We start from the raw sequence: 22155 nt of genomic DNA, 5'->3' as shown, positions 1-22155 counted from the left end.
TGTTCTCTCGAGAACTGGCGCTACTGCAGTAGGTCGTGGACTATTTTGCCTTGCTGATCCTTCGGGAGGCGAATTTATAAACGCCGTTCCCATGGCACCAACTCCTGCCATGGCCATATTGTACAATGCCTCTCTTGGATCTCCGGGAGGTGGTTTTGATGCGAGGATGAAAGCACGCGTCGCCATGTACCCAGCTTCTGGTGTCTTAGGGATGATGTTCCCCCTCGTGTCTATCGACATAAAGGACATGTCGAGGTTTTGAACCAAATTCTCCCTATCTGCCTCAGGTATATTTTGCAGCCGCGATCTTGCCCTATTTCGAGTTGCTCTGTGACTATCTCCCGAAGTACCAGATTGTCGACTCAACTCCGCCCTTCGCCTGCTTGACGCGGAAGCCGCTTCCTGCCTCCTATCCAACTCGTTTTTTTGTTTCTCGAGCTCCCGTCTGATACGTGCAAGCTTATATTGATATGCCTGCAACTCCTCAGGTGTCGCCGTTACAGTCATTGGTTCTGTGCCATTAATGGCTCTCGCCACTCTATCCCATACTGCCTGCGGAAATTGTATCATCTGCCGCACTCCAGGCCCAACATATTTTGTCCCTAAACCTCGAGTGAGATCTGCAGGGTCGACATACGGATTTCCCGCATCATCGAAATTCTCTGACGTCTCCTCCTGTGGGCGACTTGTTTCTCCAATCGCATAAATCTGATGGTATGTTGGATTCTGGACGTTGTCAGGTTTGGTGACACCATCATAAGGAGTGGTGAAGACCTTCCCCACAACATTGGATCTGTCGATGAAGTTGAAGCTGTCTATATTGCTCGTGTCATCGCTTATATCAGAGTCCGCGGATGACTCGAAGGACATGTCGCTGAAGATCTTGGCGAGTTTTTCGCTTGCCACAGTACTGATGAAGCGTGGCGATGAAGTTCCCTCGTCGCCTGACTCGATTGATGATGCAGAACTCGAAAGATCGGGATCGACCGCTGATAATCCCGACGAGATCGGAATTTCGAGACGATACGCTCCTTTTTTCTCGACGCGGAAGTGGAACTTTCCGAACATCATCTTCATGGGCTCCTCCAGATACGCATATGCATCCAAACGGGAGGGCGGGTGAGGAACAAAATCAATTGGACCAGTTTCGATCTGTTTACCTCTATCCATCGCGTTGCTTGCAGTTGACGAAATTGACGAAATCGACGATCTTGAACGTGCCATCGAGATCAGATCCTTGACACCTCCAATTCCCACAGACGGCGCCAATTGACAAGGGATTAACTTATCAATGCCTACAGATTGCAGACTAGGGTTTTAGCGGAAGTAGAGGGCAAGTAGATCTCGAAGGTTTCAGCCGAAAAGTACTCGACGATGTAAAAACTAGGGTTGCGTGAGACAATGAATCGATCCTTTCTTTGTCCCTCGACTCCCCCTTATATAGGAGGTGGAGCCGAGGGATTCGTAGTACACACATTACAGAGTCCGGGAAGGTTTCTAACTCATCCCGAAAGATTACAAGTGTTTTTCTAGCTTTCCTTAATACTAACTTGGGCTTCCGAATCTCCATACTCATCGAGTCGTGGACCTTCAGTAAACCCCGGGTACCATCTTCGGCAGGCCCATTGGGGATGCCTATGTCATTCAGGTCCTAATGTAGGTATATAAAACAAAGCCGACCGCCACCTTCAGAGATAGGTTCCTGCACACCTCATGGAGATCACAAGGTGTCTGCTCCTTGATTCCATCCACGTGGTAGCCAGGACCGCCATCTATCATCCGTGTATATTCAGGCGGGGCCTCCGAGTCAGCCACGCTGCTTCGCCTCTGAGATATGCCGGCGGTATTATCTGGCTTGCGCCGTCCTTTAAGTTCGTCAATCTCCCGCTGCTGCTGGTCAAGTCGGCGTTGGAACTCGGTTAACCGGTCATTCTGCACCTCCTGCTGGCGTTGTTTTTCTCTCGCTCGGCTTCTATAAGTCTCCATGTCGCTCGGAAACCCAATCGACCACGGATAACTAGGGCCGAGGCCTCTTGTTCGTCCTCCCTTTTCAGGATTCCCGAGGACAAACGTCAGCAAGTCATTCTCTCTATCGGGAACAAACTTCAATTTTCCCGATTTAATATCTACCGTCACTTCAAGCCATTTTTCCCTGGGTACCTTAACCTTGCTGTCACTTTGAACAAGGTTCCCTGTCCGCATGTCATACTCACAGCCATGCACAAGGAACCAATTTCGAGCCCTCAAGTCCCAGTTTTCTCGGATGGGTTCTGGAATGATCCCATTCCGCTGCATCTCAGCCTCTTGTTCAGCCCACTTAGGCATGGCTTTTTTGTAGCCCCCTCGCCCCGTTTTATGGTGATATTCCTTTTCATCTGCATTCTTCTTGTTTTTCTTTGACAATTCCTCAGCATCGTCTGAGGTCTTGTACTTCAGAAATGCTTCCCAGTTATGATCCTGCTTTGCTAGATAGCCTTCGAATTTTGGAGGCTTCTTGTCCTGCTTATAAGCTACCCATAATCGCTTCTTCCACTGCCAGAATAGTTCCCCCATCTTCTGAAGAGCCCACTTCTTCACTTTCTCCCTCTGCTTGTCCATCTCAATCTGCGATTCCAATTCTGGCAGGGTGAAATGTGCCATGAGGTCGTCAAAAAGCTTGCCTTTGAACCTATCGGCAACAAACTCACTTTCGGGCACCTTTTTGCTCTTGTTCCATTCTCTAACAGTGATCGGGATGCGATCCCTAACCATAACTCTGCACTGATTTCTAAATGTCTTTGCGGCCTTTGCGGGTTCCATCGGTTCGCCTTTAGGTGATATAAGTGTAATTGTGTAGTGATCATTTTTGCCCAATTTCTTTGCCGGACCTCGTTTGTCCAACTTATCTTGGGAGGCCTAAGAGAATAAAAATTAATTAATTTATATACATGTACATATAGAATTCCATTAATGCCTCTAGTGATCATATACATGTATATATACCTCGCCATCACCGGAGCCCTTGGCTACTCCATCACCGGAGCCCTCGGCTTCTCCATCACCGGATCCCTCGGCTTCTCCATCAGCAGAGCCATCGGCTTCTCCATCACCGGAGCCCTCGGCTTCTCCATCAATGGATCCGTCGGCTTCTCGGTCGTCTTCTAGGTCGGGTGCGCGGATTATGTCCTTGAACATGTCTTCCTGTTCGAAGTCTCGATGGAATGGATCCATTGTTTCTGCAAAATATTAAATCGATAAGTACATGATTAATTTTGAGTAGGGGTTCATAATAATAATAATAATGTTGGCGTAACGTAGAGGGAGAGAGGGATGCCGGTGACGACGTAACGTAGGGGGTCGTCGTAACGTAAAGGGAGAGGGGGGGTGCCGGTGACCACATAACGTAGGGGGTCGTCGTAACACACGGGGGGAGGAGGGATGCCGGTGACTACATAACGTAGGGGTTGTCGTAACACACGGGGAGAGGGGGGATGCCGGTGACTACATTCGTAACACACGGGGAGAGGGGGGATAACGGTAGGGGCGATGTCGCGGATCGGGTAACATTCGAATCGGGGGCAATAATTATGTAGCGGCAATTTTTACATCGTTGGGTATCATTCGAATCTTAATACAACAATATTAACTACAATATTAACAATATTAACAACAATATCAACAATCTTAATACAACAATATTAACAATACAACAATGATCAAAAATATAAACTAACCCTAATAAACTAAAAATATGAACTAACCCTAACCTTAATTAACTAACCCCTAACCCTAACCCTAATAAACTAATTAAATTAATAAACTAAATAACCTAAACCTAACCCTAATTCACTAAATAAACTAACCCTAATAAACTAATTAAACTAATAAACTAAATAACCTAACCCTAACCCTAATTAACTAAATAAACTAACCCTAATAAACTAATTAAACTAATAAACTAAATAACTAAATTGGGCCGGCCGGGGTGGGCTACCTGCGGTGGCATGGGGCGGCATGCGGCGGAAGCCGGCCGGTGTCGACGGAGGCCGGCGCGGTGGCGTCGGGCGGCGGCGAAGGCCGGCGGGGGCGGGGCCCGAGGCGCGGGTGCGCGCTCTGAGTGGCCTGCAGGCGGCGACCGGCGGTGGCACGAGGGCGGCGACGGGTGCACGCTGCAGGCAGCAGGCGGTGGCGCGAGGGCGGTGGCGGCGGATTTCTGCAGCCTGGCGGCTTCCTCGATTTTGGGCTGGCCTCCAGTGTCGCGGGTGGTGGCTCGCCCCGCGATGCGGAGGCTAAAATACCCCCACACCTTTTGTCGCGGGTGGTGCCACCACCCACGATAAAAGGGGATGATCCGTGGCCCTTTCCATACAACGGCTCCGGCCGTTTTAATCCAACGGCTTGGAGCTCAATCCGTGGACTTGGGCTCCAGGCCAATGGTGGCTTTTTCTGTTTTTTCTAGTGTTTTTTTTCTGTTTTTCTTTTCTAGTGTTATTTCTGTTTCTTTTCTACTGGCCACGCGTCACCGCCGTCGCTTCCCCGTGCCACGTGTCGCCGTCGCTACCACGTGCCACGCCCCGCCGCTTCCCCGCGCCACGCGTCGCCATTGCGGTACCCGGAGCGCCAAACTTGACGCGTCGCTTCGCGCGCGCTATAAAGCGTCGCGTGCGCGCGCTACCAACCGCCACAGAAACTTCACCTGCCGCTTCGCCTCGCCACGCCTTGCCGCTTCAGCTCATTTGTCTCCGGGATGCCGCCGCGGGTCGTCCGGTTTCCGCGGCGTCCGAGCGCGTCCGAATGGTAGGTTCTACGCCGAGATGCGCGCCGGCGGCTTCCGCCTCACTCTCTTAAAGATCCATTTATTCTCAACAGCCTTGCGGCTATCAGGTAAGTCTACCAAAGTCCATACTTGGTTATCATACATGGATCCCATTTCGGATTTCATGGCTTCATGCCATTTGTTGGAATCTGGGCTCATCATTGCTTCCTCATACGTTGCAGGGTCTTCATCATTGTTGTCCACAATCATGACATTTAGACTGGGATCATACCAATCAGGAGTGGTACGTTCCCTCGTCGATCTGCGAGGTTCAGTAGTTTTCTCGTTCGAAGTTTCATGATCATTATCATTTGCTTCCTCTCCTATCGGTGCAGGCTGCACAGGAACATCTTCCGGTACTGCGCTACTCTGATCTATGAGAGAAGGTTCAGTAACCTCGTCGAGTTCTACTTTTCTTCCAGTCACTTCTTTAGTGAGAAACTCCTTCTCAAGAAAGGATCCGTTCTTAGAAACAAAGATTTTGCCTTCAGATCTGTGATAGAAAGTATACCCAATAGTTTCTTTAGGGTATCCTATGAAGACGCATTTCTCCGCTTTGGGTTCTAGCTTGTCAGGTTGTAACTTCTTTACATAAGCTTCGCAACCCCAAACTTTAAGGAACGACAGCTTAGGTTTCTTGCCAAACCATAATTCATACGGTGTCGTTTCAACGGATTTAGATGGTGCCCTATTTAAAGTGAATGCGGCTGTCTCTAAAGCATAACCCCAAAACGATAACAGCAAATCAGTAAGAGACATCATAGATCGAACCATATCCAAGAGAGTTCGATTACGACGTTCGGACACACCATTGCGCTGTGGTGTTCCTGGCGGTGTCAACTGTGAAAGTATTCCGCATTTCTTTAAATGCATGCCAAACTCATAACTCAGATATTCGCCTCCGCGATCGTAACGAAACTTAATCTTCTTGTTACGTTGATTTTCTACTTCACTTTGGAATTCCTTAAACTTCTCGAAAGTTTTGGACTTATGTTTCATGAAATAGATATACCCATATCTACTCAGATCATCCGTGAAGGTTAGAACATAACGATAACCACATGTGATGCTACACTCATTGGTCCACATACATCGGTATGTATGATTTCCAATAAGTCTGTAGCTCGCTCCATTGTACCAGAGAATGGAGTCCTAGTCATTTTTCCCATTAGACATGCTTCGCATCTATCAAGTGACTCAAAGTCAAGTGACTCAAGAAGTCCATCAGAATGGAGTTTCTTCATGCGCTTCACTCCAATATGACCAAGACGACAGTGCCACATATAAGTAGAATTATCATTTAATTTAATTCGCTTAGCATCAATGTTATGAACATGTGTATCACTACTATCGAGATTTAACAAGAATAAACCATTCATCTCAGGCGCATGACCATAAAAGATATTATTCATATAAATAGAACAACCATTATTCTCTGACTTAAATGAATAACCGTCTTGCATTAAACAAGATCCAGATATAATGTTCATGCTCAACGCAGGCACCAAATAACAATTATTTAGGTTTAAAACTAATCCCGAAGGTAGATGTAGAGGGAGCGTGCCGACGGCGATCACATCGACCTTGTATCCATTTCCAACGCGCATCGTCACCTCGTCCCTCGCTAGGTTTCGTTTATTCCGCAGTTCCTATTTCGAGTTACAAATATGAGCAACCGAACCAGTATCAAATACCCAGGCACTACTACGAGAACCAGTAAGATAGACATCTATAACATGTATATCAAATATACCTTTCTTTTTCTTGACAAGGCCGCTCTTCAGATCAGCCATGTACTTGGGGCAATTCCGCTTCCAGTGCCCCTTCTCCTTGCAGTAATAGCACTCAGTATCAGGTTTAGGGCCAGCCTTAGGCTTCTCAGGAGGCGCAGCAACTTTCTTGCTACCCTTCTTGAAGTTGCCCTTCTTAGGCTTGCCCTGCTTCTTGAAACTGGTGGTCTTGTTGACCATCAACACTTGGTGCTCTTTCTGTATTTCCACCTCAGCAGATTTTAGCATGGAGAAGAGTTCAGGTAACTCCTTGTTCATGTTCTGCATGTTGTAGTTCATCACAAAGTTCTTGTAACTAGGTGGCAGTGATTGGAGTACACGATGAATACCCAGCTTGTTAGGAATCACTATCCCCAAGTCACTGAGCTTCTTCGCGTGCCCGGACATAGCGAGCATGTGCTCACTAACGGAGCTACCCTCTTCCATCATATAGCCAAAGAAGTGTTTCGAGGCCTCATAGCTTTCCACGGCCGCATGAGTTTCAAAAATAGTTTTTAGCTCATGGACCAGCTCATAAGGGTCGTGGTGCTCAAAACGCTTTTGGAGCTCCGCCTCTAGGCTGCACAGGATGGCACACTGAACTTGAGAGTACCGAGTTACCCGAGTCTCGTAAACATTCTTTTCGTCCTCGGATACTGCAGGTGGTGGTGGGGGACCTAGCGGTGCTTCGAGCACAAATTGCAGATTTCCACCATTGAGGAAAATCCTCACATGACGGAACCAGTCGGTGAAGTTGCTACCATTGCTTTTAAGCTTTTCTTTCTCTAGGAACTGGTTAAAATTGATGGAGGGGGACGCCATGATCTACAACATATTTGCAAAGAGTTTAGACTAAGTTTATGATAAATTGAGTTCAAATTTTAATACTTAAATTAACTAGGTGAACTCCCACTCAAAACAATATCCCTCGCATTGTCTTAGTGATCAGACGAACCAAATCCACTACACCAATTCCGATCATCACGAGAAAAGATGTAGCTTCAAAGGCGAACACTCAAAGTGTTCATCATATCATCCATATGACTCATGCTCTACCTTTCGGTATCCCGTGTTCCGAGACCATGTCTGTACATGCTAGGCTCGTCAAGGCAACCTTAGTATCCGCGTGTGCAAAACTGGCTTGCACCCGTTGTATGCACATGTAGAATCTATCACACCCGATCATCACGTGATGCTTCGAAACGACAAGTCTTAGCAACGGTGCATACTAAGGATGAACACTTTATTATCTTGATATTTAGTGAGAGGGATCATCTTATAATGCTACCGTCGCGATCTAAGCAATATAAGATGCATAAAAGGATTAACATCACATGCAATTCATATGTGATATGATATGGCCCTTTTGTCTTTGCGCCTTTGATCTTCATCTCCAAAGCACGGACATGATCTCCATCATCAACGGGCATGATCTCCATCATCGTCGGCGTAGCGTCAAGGTCAATGGCGCCGTCTTCATGGTTGTGCTCCCATGTAGTAACTATTACAACTACTTTGAAATAATACTTCAACATGAAATTTAAAGACAACCATAAGGCTCCTGCCGGTTGCCACAATACAATAATGATCATCTCATACATATTCATCATCATATCATGGCCATATCACATCACCAAACCCTACAAAAACAAGTTAGACGCCTCTAATTTGGTTTGCATATTTTACGTGGTTTAGGGTTTTCGAGTAAGATCCAATCTACCTACGAACATGAACCACAACGGTGATACTAATGTTGTCAATAGAAAGAGTAGATTGAATCTTCACTATGGTGGGAGAGACAGACACCCGCAAAGCCACTTATGCAATCCAAGTTGCATGTCAAGCGTGGAGCAAATCTCATGAACGCGGTCATGTAAAGTTAGCCCGAGCCGCTTCATCCCACCATCCCGCAAGATGCAAAGTACACGAACTAAAGACAACAAAAGCATCAACGCCCACAAAAACATTGTGTTCTACTCGTGCAACCAATCTATGCATAGACACGGCTCTGATACCACTGTTGGGATTCGTAGCATAGAAAACAAAAAATTTCCTATCGCAAGAACGAAGAACAAGCCAAGATCCAATCAAGAAGATGGTAGCAACGAGGTGAAGATCAACATACCCTTGAAGATCACAAAGCGTTAACGAGATCAGATCTCGTGGTGGATGTAGACGATCACTTGCCGCTTGCAAAAGCGCGTAGAAGATCTTCGGTGCCACGAACGGGCAGCACCTCCGTACTCGGTCACACGTTCGGTGTTGATGACGACGTCCTCCTTCCCGTTCCAGCGGGCAGCGGAAGTAGTAGATCCTCCTCGGAATCCCGGCAGCACGACGGCGTGGTGGCAGTGGTGGTGGAGATCTCCGACAGAGCTTCGCCTAAGCTATGTGGGAGAGAGAGGGAGGAGGGAACCGCTAGGGTTTCTGGGAGAGGGGGCTCTTGGGGGGTGCGGCCAAGGTGGGGTTGGTCTGGCCGGCCAGCCCCTCCCCTCCCCTCTTTATATAGGTGGAAATCCCCAAGAGTTGTAGTCCAAGTCTTCGAATAAGACCCCAACAACAAAACCTCCCATAGGTGGGAAACCTACTCAAGGGGGGAGTCCTACTCAAGGTGGGACTCCCACCTTTCCTTGAGGTGGGGTGGCCGGCCACCTAGGTGGAGCCCACCTGGGACTCCTCCCCCCTAGGGTTTGGCCGGCCATGCAAGGTGGAGTCCCTCCGGGACTCCACTTTCCATGGTGATTTCTTCCGGACTTTTCTAGAACCTTCTAGAACCTTCCATAAATGCACCGGATCATTTCCAAACTTGGAATATGACTTCCTATATATGAATCTTATTCTCCGGACCATTCCGGAACTCCTCGTGATGTCCTGGATCCCATCCGAGACTCCGAACAAAACTTCGAACTCCATTCCATATTCCATATCTACTTAAACGACATCAAACCTTAAGTGTGTCACCCTACGGTTCGTGAACTATGCAGACATAGTCGAGACTCTTCTCCGACCAATAACCAATAGCGGGATCTGGAGATCCATAATGGGTCCCACATATTCAACGATAACTTAGTGATCGATTGAACCATTTACATACGATACCGATTCCCTTTGTCTCGTGATATTTTACTTGTCCGAGGTTTGATCATCGGTATCTCCATACCTTGTTCAACCTCGTCTCCGACAAGTACCCTTTACTCGTACCGTGGCATGTCATCTCTTGTGACCAAGTCACATGCTTGCAAGCTAATCAGACGACATTCCATCGAGAGGGCCCAGAGTATATCTATCCGTCATCGGGATGGACAATATCCCACTCTTGATCCATATGCCTCAACTCATACTTTCCGAATACTTAATCACACCTTCATAACCACCCATTTACGCAGTGGTGTTTGATGTAATCAAAGTATCCTTCCGGTATAAGTGATTTACATGATCTCATGGTCGAAGGACTAGGTAACTATGTATTGAAAGCTTATAGCAATTTGAACTTAATGACGTGATCTTATGCTACGCTTAATTGGGTGTGTCCATTATATCATTCATCTAATGACATAACCTTGTTATTAATAACATCCAATGTTCATGATCATGAAACTATGATCATCTATTAATCAACAAGCTAGTTATACAAGAGGCTTACTAGGGACTCCTTGTTGTTTACATAACACACATGTATCAATGTTTCGGTTAATACAATTATAGCATGATATGCAAACATTTATCATAAATATAATAACCACTTTATTATTGCCTCTTGAGCATATCTCCAACACTTTACTTTATTGCATTGTTGCGCCAAGTAAAGTCTTTGATAGAGAGTTGATACTAGATTTGGATTTCTGCGCAGAAACAGATTTTTAGCTGTCACGAATTTGAGCTGTTCTCTCTGTAGGGAATCTAAAAATTCTGTAAAAATTCATGAGTAATCCTCAGATATGTACGCAACTTTCATTCAATTTGAGCTTCTTCATCTGAGCATGTTAAGTGCCTTGAAAAAATTCATCTTTACGGACTGTTCTGTTTTGACAGATTCTGCCTTTTATTTCACATTGCCTCATTTACTGTGTTTGAGTGGATTTCTTTGCTCCATTAAATTTCAGTAGCCTTGGGTAATGTCCAGAAGTGTTGGGAATGATTGTGTCCTCGCTGAACATGTGAATTTTTGATTATGCACTAACCCTCTAATGAGATTGTTTTGAGTTTGGTGTGAAGGAAGTTTTTAAGGATCAAGAGAGGAGGATGATATAATATGATCAAGAAGAGTGAAAAGTCTAAGCTTGGGGATGCCCCCGTGGTTCATCCCTGCATATTTCAAGAAGACTCAAGCATCTAAGCTTGGGGATGCCCAAGGCATCCCCTCTTCATCAACCACTTATCAGGTCACCTCTAGTGAAACTATATTTTTATTCGGTCACATCTTATGTGCTTTACTTGGAGCATCTGTGTGCTTTTATTTTTGTTTGTGTTTGAATAAATTCGGATCCTAGCATTCCTTGTGTGGAAGAAAGACACGCTCCGCTTTTTCATATTGAACACTGGTGTTCTTAGTTTTACTTTTAATGTTCATGGCGAAAGTTGAAAGCTGCTTCATTTATTGCTATTTGGTTGGAAACAGAAAATGCTTCATGTGGTAATTTGTATGTTGTCTTGAATAATTTGATACTTGGCAATTGTCTTGAGCTCTCAAGTAGATCATGTTTAAGCTTTTGCATCATGTGGTTTAAACCTATTAGTGGAGAACTACCGTAGAGCTTGTTGAAATTTGGTTTGCATGATTGGTCTCTCTAAGGTCTAGATATTTTCTGGTAAAAGTGTTTGAGCAACAAGGAAGACAGTATAGAGTCTTATAATGCTTGCAATATGTTCTTATGTAAGTTTTGCTGTACCGGTTCATACTTGTGTTTGCTTCAAACAACCTTGCTAGCCAAAGCCTTGTACTGAGAGGGAATGCTTCTCGTGCATCCAAAACCTTGAGCCAAAACCTATGCCATTTGTGTCCACCATAACTACCTACTATGTGGTATTTTTCTGCCATTCCAAAGTAAATTGCTTGCGTGCTACCTTTAAAAAATTCATTCCTTGCCTTTGCAATACATAGCTCATGGGAAAGTAGCCTAAAAAACTATTGTAGTAAAGAATATGTCGCTTATGTATCTTAGTTCTTATAAGTTGCTTGTTGAGCGGTAACCATGTTTCTGGGGACGCCATCAACCTATCACACCTTTGTTGAATATCATGTGAGTTGCTATGCATGTTCGTCTTGTCCGAAGTAAGGGAGATTTGCCATGAGTTAAATGGTTTGAGTATGCATATTGTTAGAGAAGAACTTTGGGCCGCCAACCAAAGCCATGTATCATGGTGGAAGTTTCAGCTTGGACATTAATCCTCAAATCTCTTATGAGAATATTATCTGTTGTTGAATGCTTAAAGCATAAAAGAGGAGTCCATTATCTGTTTTCTATGTTGTCCCGGTATGGATGTCCTCAAGTTGAGATCTATCAAAATTGAGAGATCAAATGCGATCTATCTCCTTGGACCTTTGTACAGGTGGCATAGAGGTACCCCTTTGTGACACTTGGTTGAAACATATGTAATGCAATGATAATCCATGGAAATCCGAGCTAATTAGGACAAGGAGCGGGCACTATTAGTATTCGATGCATGAGGCTTGCAACTTATAGGAGGTTTTATGCATAACACATATGAATTATTACTACCGTTGACAAAATTGTTTCCATGTTTTCAAAATAAAAAGCTCTAGCACATGAGTAATCCCTGATTCCCTCTGCGAAGGGCTTTTCTTTTACTTTATGTTGAGTCAGTTTACCTACTTCTTTCTATCTTAGAAGCAAACACTTGTGTTAACTGTGTGCATTGATTCTTACATACTTGCTTATTTGCACTCATCATATTACTTTGTGTTGACAATTATCCATGAGATATACATGTTGAAAGTTGAAAGCAACTGTTGAAACTTAAATCTTCCTTTGTGTTGCCTCAAAACCTTCTATTAAGAATCTATTGCTTTATGAGTTAACTCTTATGCAAGACTTGTTGATGCTTGTCTTGAAAGTACTATTCATGAAAAGTATTTGCTATATGATTCAGTTGTTTAGTCATTATCTATTTGTTAACAAACTATAGACCATTGCTTTGAATCACTTCATTTATCTCATATGCTTTACAATAGTATTGATCAAGATTATGATGGCAGCATGTCACTTCAGAAATTATCCTTTTTATCGTTTACCTACTCGAGGGCGAGTAGGAACTAAGCTTGGGGATGCTTGATACGTCTCAAACGTATCTATAATTTCTTATGTTCCATGCTAGTTTTATGACAATACTCACATGTTTTATATACACTTTATATCATTTTAATGCATTTTCTGGCACTAACCTATTAACAAGATGCCGAAGCGCCAGTTCCTGTTTTCTGCTGTTTTTGGTTTCAGAAATCCTACACAGGAAATATTCTCGGAATTGGACGAAACAAAAGCCCACGGCCCTATTTTCCACGGAGGGTTCCAGAACATCGAAGAAGAGTCGGAGACGGCCAGTAGGGGGGCCACCCCATAGGGCGGCGCGGCCCCACCTCCTGGCGCGCCGAGGTGTCGGGAGCCCACCCCTGGCTCCCCCGACGCTGCCTCTTCGCCTATATATTCCTTCGTCTCGGAAAACCCTAGGACCGAGAGCCACGATACGAGAAAAGTTATGGAGACGCCGCCGTCGTCAATCCCATCTCGGGGGATTCTGAAGATCGCCTCCGGCACCCTGCCGGAGAGGGGAATCATCACTGGAGGGCTCTACATCACCATGCCCACCTCCGGACTGATGCGTGAGTAGTTCATCCTTGGACTATGGGTCCATAGCAGTAGCTAGATGGTTGTCTTCTCCTCTTGTGCTATCATGTTTAGATCTTGTGAGCTGCCTATCATGATCAAGATCATCTATTTGTAATGCTACATGTTGTGTTTGTTGGGATCCGATGAATATGGAATACTATGTCAAGTTGATTATCGATCTATAATATATGTGTTGTTTATGATCTTGCATGCTCTCCGTTGCTAGTAGAGGCTCTGGCCAAGTTGATACTTGTAACTCCAAGAGGGAATATTTATGCTAGATAGTGGGTTCATGCCTCCATTGAATCTGGGACAGTGACAGAAAGTTCTAAGGTTATGGATGTGCTGTTGCCACTAGGGATAAAACATCAATGCTTTGTCTAAGGATATTTGTATTGTTTACATTACGCACAGTACTTAATGCAATTGTCTGTTGTTTGCAACTCAATACTGGAAGGGGTGCGGATGCTAACCCGAAGGTGGACTTTTTAGGCATAGATGCATGCTGGATAGCGGTCTATGTTCTTTGTCGTAATGCCCTAAGTAAATCTCATAGTAGTCATCATGATATGTATGTGCATTGTTATGCCCTCTCTATTTGTCAATTGCCCAACTGTAATTTGTTCACCCAACATGTTATTTATCTTATTGGAGAGACACCACTAGTGAACTGTGGACCCCGGTCCATTCTTTTACATCTGAAATACAACCTACTGCAATCATTATTCTCTATTGTTCTTTGCAAGCAAACATCATTCTCCACACCATACGTTTAATCCTTTGTTTACAGCAAGCCGGTGAGATTGACAACCTCACTGTTAAGTTGGGGCAAAGTATCTTGATTGTGTTGTGCAGGTTCCACGTTGGCGCCGGAATCCCTGGTGTTGCGCCGCACTACACTCCTTCACCAACAACCTTCACGTGGCCTTCATCTCCTACTGGTTCGATAAACCTTGGTTTCTTACTGAGGGAAAACTTGCTGCTGTACGCATCACACCTTCCTCTTGGGGTTTCCAACGGACGAGTGCTTTACCATCACAAGGAAGCTACTTTCTTGCGCCGTTGCAATCCCTGTCGCACGTCAGCAATGACATGCCCGGGTACGCCCTAAAATGCGGATGGTGTACAGCTGGTAAATGGCCATGCCTAGTGTGCAGGCATCGACTTGAGTTCCTTTGGCTAAATAAGGGTCGCAAGTATGTTGCGTTTGACACGAATCGGCAGTACCTCAAAAGGAGGCATCCGTTCAGAGAAGACAAACAGAACTTCAAGAAAGGCAAAGTTGTGCATGAAGTAAAAGAGGTGCCAAAGTTCGATGGTATAGCTGTTGATGCCGAGCTACGTGCTCTCGTGCCAGCGGCGTCGGAAACTGGCCATCAATTTGAGGGATATGGTGTAACGCACAACTGGACTCACGAGGCAGCCTTAACGAAGCTCGAGTATTACAAGGACCTTGAACTTCCCCATAACATCGATGTGATGCACACCGTAAAGAATGTCGCGGAGTCCTTATTTCACACATGCCTAAACATTCCCGGGAAGTCAAAGGATAATGTCAAGGCTAGAGTCGATGTTGAGAAGCTCTATGATAGGAAGAAATTACACATGCAGCGTCCTACTGGCCGTCGAAAGAATTGGTTCAAGCCGCATGCCGACTTCTGCCATGATTCCATCCAAAAGAAGGAGGCATTCAGGTGGCTCAAATTCGTCGTGATGTTCCCTGATGGTTATTGTTCGAATATGAGTAAGGGCGTCAATCTTTTGATGGGAAAAGTCACCGGGCTCAAGAGTCACGACTATCATATATGGATTGAGCGGCTAATGCCGGTGATGCTTCGAGGGTATCTCCCCGAGAAAATATGGTGAGTGCTCGCGGAGTTGAGCCATTTCTTCCGCACACTCTGTGCTAAGCAGATATGTCCTCTAGTTATTGAGAAGCTGCAAGTTCAAGTGCTAGAGTTGCTATGCAATTTGGAGATGATCTTTCCGCCAGGCTTCTTTACTCCGATGGCACATCTCATTGTGCACCTCGCAAACGAGGCACTCTTGGGTGACCCAGTGCAGTTTCGGTGGCAGTTTTGTATTAAGAGAGAGTTCAAGTATATTCGAAAGATAACTGGAAACAAAGCCAAGATTGAAGCATGCATAGCTGAGGCAACGTGCCTTCGGGAAATGGCAGATGCCGCGACAACGTACTATCCCGATGAATTTCCCACTCTACATAACCCGGTCTCTCGTTATAATGTCGACGTGCCCATGAATGACCCCAAGCTTCAACTATTCCAATGTCCCGGTGGCAAGGCTGGTAAAGGACAAAAATATAGATTGGAGAAGGAAGAGAAGGATTGCATAATGCTATATGTGCTTATGAACATGAAGGAAGTGGTGGGGGGGGGGGGACGACGACGATGGCGGTAACAATTTCATTAGGTAACATGGTGTACAAATTACTTTGTAGCTAGTTTCGATCTCGGTCTCGGTCTAATGCTTATTGTATCCTTTCAGCGAATTCACGGATGAACAGTGGTGGCGAACGGCAGATCCCACGGGCGCAGAGTTGGACACTCTACTGAAAGAGGGTGCTCCCGAAGTAAAAATAAACTTTGTGTCTTGGTTCATGAAAAAAGTAATGTCTAACTTGTCCCTCTTACCTAGCAATCTATGACTTGTCCCTGTTATTCCACGTAACTAATGCACATAACAAATTTGAACCGTGCTTGTAGGGAGCTGATGCAAACGTTGAGATGACAGATGAGTTGAGATGTGTTTCCCAAGGTTGTAACCGTGACGTCATGAAGTATGAGAAGTATGACGTGAATGGGTTTCGCTTCCATACAGAGACACACCAGAAGGGCCGGGCGAATCCAAAAATGATAAATACTGGTGTGTTCACTAGAGGAGCCTCTAGCAGAGCCGATACCTTTGATTACTACGGGAGGTTAGAGAATGTTTACGAGCTGACCTTCAATCGTACAAACAAACAACTAAATCTTGTTGTGTTCAAGTGTCATTGGTTCGACCCAAGAGGTGGACAGAGAATTACCAAGTCCATTGGGTTAGTTGAAGTTAAGCCTTCCACCACCTATAGCGGAGCCGATGTCTATATTGTTGCTCACCAAGCCAAGCAAGTTTATTATTTGCCGTACCCATGCCAGAAAGCGGCACTCAAGGGCTGGGAAGTCGTGTTCCAGGTATCGCCACATGGTAACCTACCGATTCCCTCCGAGGACGATTACAACAACATTGACCATGTAACATACGAGGGAATTTTCTATCAAGAGGAAGAGGACTTCGGGCACTTTGAGTTAGAACCGGTTCTTGAAGAGGACCTCAGGAACGATGCAGAACCTCGTGGTGAGTCCGTGGTGGATCTAAAGGACATAGATATGCTCGAGAAGTTACATGCGGAAGATGACAGCGATGATGAGCCTCCACCCGTCTATCAGGCTCCAACTTACTACTCAAAAGATAGTGATAGTGATAGTGACAAGGAGAAACAAAATGAGATTGACAATGAGAGTGATGACGGCTGGTGAGGGTATTTTATGTGTTTATGCTTCATATATATTTTTCAACATGCTTCTTAATTGTTTAGTGTCTTTATGCTTAGTATTTATATAGTTTTCAACATGCTTCTTAATTCTTTAGTGTCTTTATGCTTAGTATTTATATATTTTTCAACATGCTTCTTAATTGTTTTCTCTTTCTCAATGCAGGTGATTGAACAATATGAGCGGCGGCAAGGCGGACTCGTCGAGCTTGCTTAAGAAGATGCAACAGCGTAAGACCAATGTTAGAAGGAGTGAGAGGCCATAGCGTCCCAATCCGCGTTACGAGGACGGCGCGGGAGGAGGACGAGGACGGGGATGAGGTGGTGGAGGTGGAGGTGGAGGTGGAGGTGGAGGTGGAGGTGGCTGGGGAGGAGTGGACTTTGACCCACCACCCTCGGCTTCAGGCGACGTCGCTTCCGGGTTTTTTTTGGAGGGGCCGTCTAGAGAGGAGGCGGAGACGGAGTCTAGAGCCGAGGAGGACTCTAGCCACAGATTCGAGACTCCGGAGGAGGAGGTGCGACCGAAGCAACTGAACATTCGTGGGGAAGCGAGAGTCCCCAACGAGAGGAAGGAGCCTAAGACCCATGAGGCGAAGACCCTTATTATTCCTGCTGGCCCTAAGTAAGTGTACTAATTTGGCAATTTCAAACATGTACTTTCATTTTGGTCATAGACAATTTAGCATGTACTAATGTTTGATTTCATGTGCAGCAATTGGACATTTCCTCCGGGGACCAAGGGGCGCCTGCCTAGCAGCATGATTGGAGCTTTGCTTAGGAAGTTCTGGCCGGGCAAGTACTATCCCCTCGGCTCGGTCCCCGCTGGCGAGGGGAAGCTAGCCACTACCTGGGCGGACTATGAGAATTCCCCTGGTGTAGGCTTCTCGATGGCTGCTGAGGCCGTGATGAGAAAGTTTTGGGTAAGACATATTTTCTCGAGCTTCGTTCATATTTGATGACCCCAATGTGCTAACTCATGACTCTCACAATTGTTTTTTGCATGATTGAAGTGTTTTTATCATGTGATGCCCGATGTTGAGGAGACGGCGAAGATGACTTTGCGTGGGACTTGTGAGAGGTTGACACCGCAGGTGTGGTACAACCAAAGGATCACGTCCGCTGGTCACTTCTGGGCACAGAGAGGCGAGAGGGTCCACAAGGTGGACATTGTCGGTAAGAATGCTAAGGCCGAGTACGTGATGACGGTGGAGGACTACATGTCGGTGAGTAAAATGTCAATGAGATTCTACATTGCTACTAAGTTGCAATTTCATTATATTGAGTTGAGTATTGCATTTTCAGGTTATCCCCGATTGGACTGAGCCGCATGCCGATGCATGGGAGGAGATGGTTAGGACGATGTGGCTCAGGCAGGACGAGGACTTTGCAGCCGTGGCGAGGCGGAACTCGGAGAACCGAGGCGACGGTGGCACACACTGCGGGGGAAACCTCAGCTACGAGCGCTACAAGGGGAAGACGGTATGTATACATTTTATTTTCTGTCAGGTTCAAAGTTGATACTCATAACATTTCCTTTGGCGATGTAGAGGGCCGCGGCAGAACCCGGGGAGGAGATTACTGACGTCGAGATATACACCAAGATGCGGCTTAAGAGGCCCGATCTCTCGCAGCCTCAGCCCTCGCTCTCTGAGTACTTCGGCACCTATGCCGAGGACGCCGAGAACTACTCCGCGATGGTGAGGCATCGTCATCCGGAGGTGGATGACCCCATGAGCGCGGAGATCGATGAGGAGTCGTTGGTCCTGTCGTCCGGAGGGTTGCCGCATGGCCGTCTCAAGATGCTTAACAAGGCCGTCAAGCATACCCTCACCACGACCTTCACGCGTCTCAAGGCGGGCCTCACCAAGGACATCCCCCCTCTCCCGCCTCGTCGCCAGCCTCGGCAACCCGCATATGACGTAAGTTTCCCTCATTTCCATCCTCTTTCCGACTTTCGTTCATACATGGCTAAGTGCTAACGAGATATGAATTTGTGAAATTGTAGCCTAACTTTGAGGCGGCCTACGTGGCCGCTCATCAAGAATATCAGGAGGTCTTTAACCGGCAACAGAGGGAGTTCCAGGAGTACATGACATATATACATGTAAGTTTCAACCTTTCGTTTTGCAAATGATGACAAGTCCCACTTTCCCCTAGTTTGATGCTTCATTTCTGCAAAGACTGACATGTAAACTATCTTGCAGACATCGATGATGGCCAAGGAAACTGGACAGACAGTGGAGTTAGGGCCGTGGCCTCCCTTGCCGGGGCCGGCGCCACACATGCCATCGAAGGAAAGTTTCGCTGCGACATACTATGGGAGAACAACGGTAAGTTCTTCGCCAAACCGAATACTATGGCTTTCCTTTGCCTCGCAAGTTGCTAACATTTAGGGAACATGTATGTAGGGAACGGGATGTTCCGTGAACCAGGGTGGTGGGAGGGAGATCACACCGGTTCATCATGGTGGTCCTTCTCCAGGCAATTCTGCCGGTACTACTCCCGCTTCTTCTCCCGATGCTTCTCCCGGTGGTTCTTCCGCAGCTTCTACTGCAGCAGCGCGTCGGCCCGGGCCGGTGTTTAGCAGCGACAAGCTCCTCTAGCTGTCCCATGTATCTTATCGACACTATGACACTATGTATCCATACTATGTTATGAGACTACGATTTGTAGCTATTTGTACTTCATGTCAAGTTCCTGTGAATTATTTGTGCTTTTATGTGCTGCCAAACCTGAAAAACGCTCAAAACAGCAAAAATAAAAGAAAAATGGTCGAAGCTACGCCGAGGGCCTTGCCGTCGGTATAGCCTCGACGTAGACCAAATGGTCAGGGCTATGCCGTCGGCTTTGCCCTCGGCGTAGCCGCGGTGTAGACAACGGCAGGGTCCCCAGGGCACACCACGTGGCCGTGTACGCCGACAGTGAGGCCCTCGGCGTAGCCGTGGAGTAGCCAGCGCCAGGGTCGCCCAGGCCGCACCACGTAGCCGCGTACGCCGATGGTGCGGCCCTCGGCGTAGCCAGCGCCAGGGTCGCCCAGGCCGCGCCACGTGGCCGCATACGCCGACGGTGTTGCCCTCGGCGTAGCTATAACGGCCGTCAGACAGACGGCGCCGGTTAGCATTCTACGCCGAGGGCTAGTACGCCGACGGGTGGGGCCAGCCATCGGCCGTCTCCGTCTACGCCGACGGGCGATGCTACACGCAGGGCCACGTGGGCTCTGCCGAGGCCAACCTTCCCCGAGGGCCCCGTCGGCGTAGCATACGCCGAGGGCAAGGCCATGCTACGCCGAGGGCTGGCGGCCGTCGGCATCTCGCCAGATTCCTGTAGTGGCAGAGCATATCCACGGCGGGGCACTCACTAGTGGAAAACAGGGCTTTCGTGGGAGCCTTTTGTCGCGGGCGCGCCTGCACCCGCGACAAATGGCCTGGCCACGTCGCCCCGAAACCATGTGGAGCGCGCGGAGGCTTTTGTCGCGGCCTTTTGTCGCGGGCCGTATTACGACCCGCGACAAAAGGGGTAGGAGCGACGTGGCCACCCCTTTTGTCGCGGGTCGTAATACGGCCCGCGACAAAATGTCACCCCCTATATATATAGAAGCAGCCAGCCACCCCCACCTCATTTTTTCCTTGGTGGTGAAGGTGGAGGTGTATGCTAGCTCATTTTTTCTACATGTGCACAAGAGGTGTTTGATGGAATGCTTGTGAGAGGGATGCCACTTGGTTTTATTTGATAAGATTTCTCCTCTTTTTGATCCAAAAAGGTTAGCAACTATTTTCTCGACTATATATATATGCATAGTCCGTACAATACTAATTTTAGCAAGGTGATTGCATCTGATACATATATAATTGTACTTATGATGCAGATGAGTCATCCATGGATGTACGGTAACCGATGTGCTCCCGCTTTCAGAGAGGGCGTGAATTCTTTCCTGCTTGTGGCCGAGGCCAACAAGTCGAAGCAAGGTTTTATGTGCTGTCCATGTCTAAAATGTAAGAACGAGAAGGATTACTCTTGCTCAAGAGATATTAAGAGCCACCTGCTTCGGTTTGGGTTCATGTCCAGCTATAATGTTTGGACCAAGCACGGAGAAGAAGGGGTTATGATGGAAGACGGCGATGAGGAAGAAGATAATGATGAGAAGTACCGATCTATGTTCTCTGAATGCTTTGATACCGCAATGGACGACAATGAAGAAGAAGGAGGTGAAGAACAGGCATCGATGATCCCGTTGATGATGATCTTCGTCGGGCCATTTCGATGCAAGAAGAGACTGTGACACGGATAAGGAGAGGTTGCGGTTCGACAAGATGTTAGAGGACCACCACAAATTGTTGTACCCAGGTTGTGAAGATGGGCATAGAAAGCTGGGTAGCATATTGGAATTGCTGAAATGGAAGGCAGAGGTCGGTGTGGACTGACTCGGGATTTGAGAAATTGATGATAATATTAAAGAAGTCTGTTTCCAAGAAATAATGAATTGCCCGTCAAGACATATGAAGCAAAGAACCTTGTCTGCCCTCTAGGATTAGATGTGCGTAAGATACATGCATGCATTAATGATCGTATCCTCTACCGCGGTGAGAAGTACGAGAATTTGAATAAATGCCCGATATGTGGTGCATTGCGGTATAAGATCAGAAAAGATGACCCTGGTGATGTTGAGGGCGAGCCACCCAGAAGAGGGTTCCTGCGAAGGTGATGTGGTATGCTCCAATAATACCACGGTTGAAACGTTTGTTCAGAAACAAAGAGCATGCCAAGTTGTTGCGATGGCACATGGAAGAACGTAAGAAAGACGCGATGTTGAGGCACCCCGCTGATGGTCGGCAGTGGAGAAACATCGGGAGAGAGTTTCCGGATTTTGCAGGTGAGGCAAGGAACTTATACTTTGGTCTAAGTACAGATGGCATGAATCCTTTTGGGGAGCAGAGCTGCAACCACAAGACTGGCCCGTGACTCTATGTATCTACAACCTTCCTCCTTGGTTGTGCATGAAGCGGAAGTTCATTATGATGCCAGTGCTTATCCAAGGCCCAAAGCAACCGGGCAACGACATTGATGTGTACCTAAGGCCATTAGTCGATGAACTTTTGGAGTTGTGGGCCAAACCAGGTGTACGTGTGTGGGATGAGCACACGGAGCAAGAATTTGACCTACGAGCGTTGCTATTCGTAACCATCAATGATTGGC

At 46.7% G+C, this 22155-nt stretch overlaps 2 protein-coding genes across 3 annotated transcripts in view; both read right to left on the bottom strand.

Moving 5' to 3' along the window:
• Nucleotides 1–570: 570 nt before the first annotated feature.
• LOC139829989 (uncharacterized) lies at nt 571–20418 on the bottom strand. The gene is made up of 2 exons (XM_071825848.1): nt 8690–20418; nt 571–3215 (listed from the first exon to the last, which is right to left on the bottom strand). Exon 2 carries the CDS (start codon nt 2797–2799, stop codon nt 1645–1647), a length of 1155 nt encoding a protein of 384 aa, XP_071681949.1. The 5' UTR covers nt 2800–3215; nt 8690–20418; the 3' UTR covers nt 571–1644.
• The window catches only part of LOC127331105 (uncharacterized), a 45197-nt gene continuing 28982 nt past the window's right edge, over nt 5941–22155 (bottom strand). The window contains exons 2-3 of one of the 2 annotated variants that reach the window (XM_071825852.1): nt 6549–7389; nt 5941–6444 (exon numbers count right to left, since the gene is read on the bottom strand). In XM_071825852.1, coding sequence (XP_071681953.1) covers nt 6431–6444; nt 6549–7386 — 852 coding nt within the window. In that variant the 5' untranslated portion in view covers nt 7387–7389 and the 3' untranslated portion in view covers nt 5941–6430. Of the gene's footprint in view, nt 7390–22155 lie in introns of both variants that reach the window. The other variant, XM_071825849.1, reaches the window with a different exon arrangement.

This window comes from Lolium perenne, chromosome 2 (genome assembly GCF_019359855.2).
Source record: "Lolium perenne isolate Kyuss_39 chromosome 2, Kyuss_2.0, whole genome shotgun sequence".
In the NCBI taxonomy this organism is placed as follows: Eukaryota; Viridiplantae; Streptophyta; class Magnoliopsida; order Poales; family Poaceae; genus Lolium; species Lolium perenne.
This window is presented reverse-complemented; position numbering and strand designations above follow the sequence as displayed.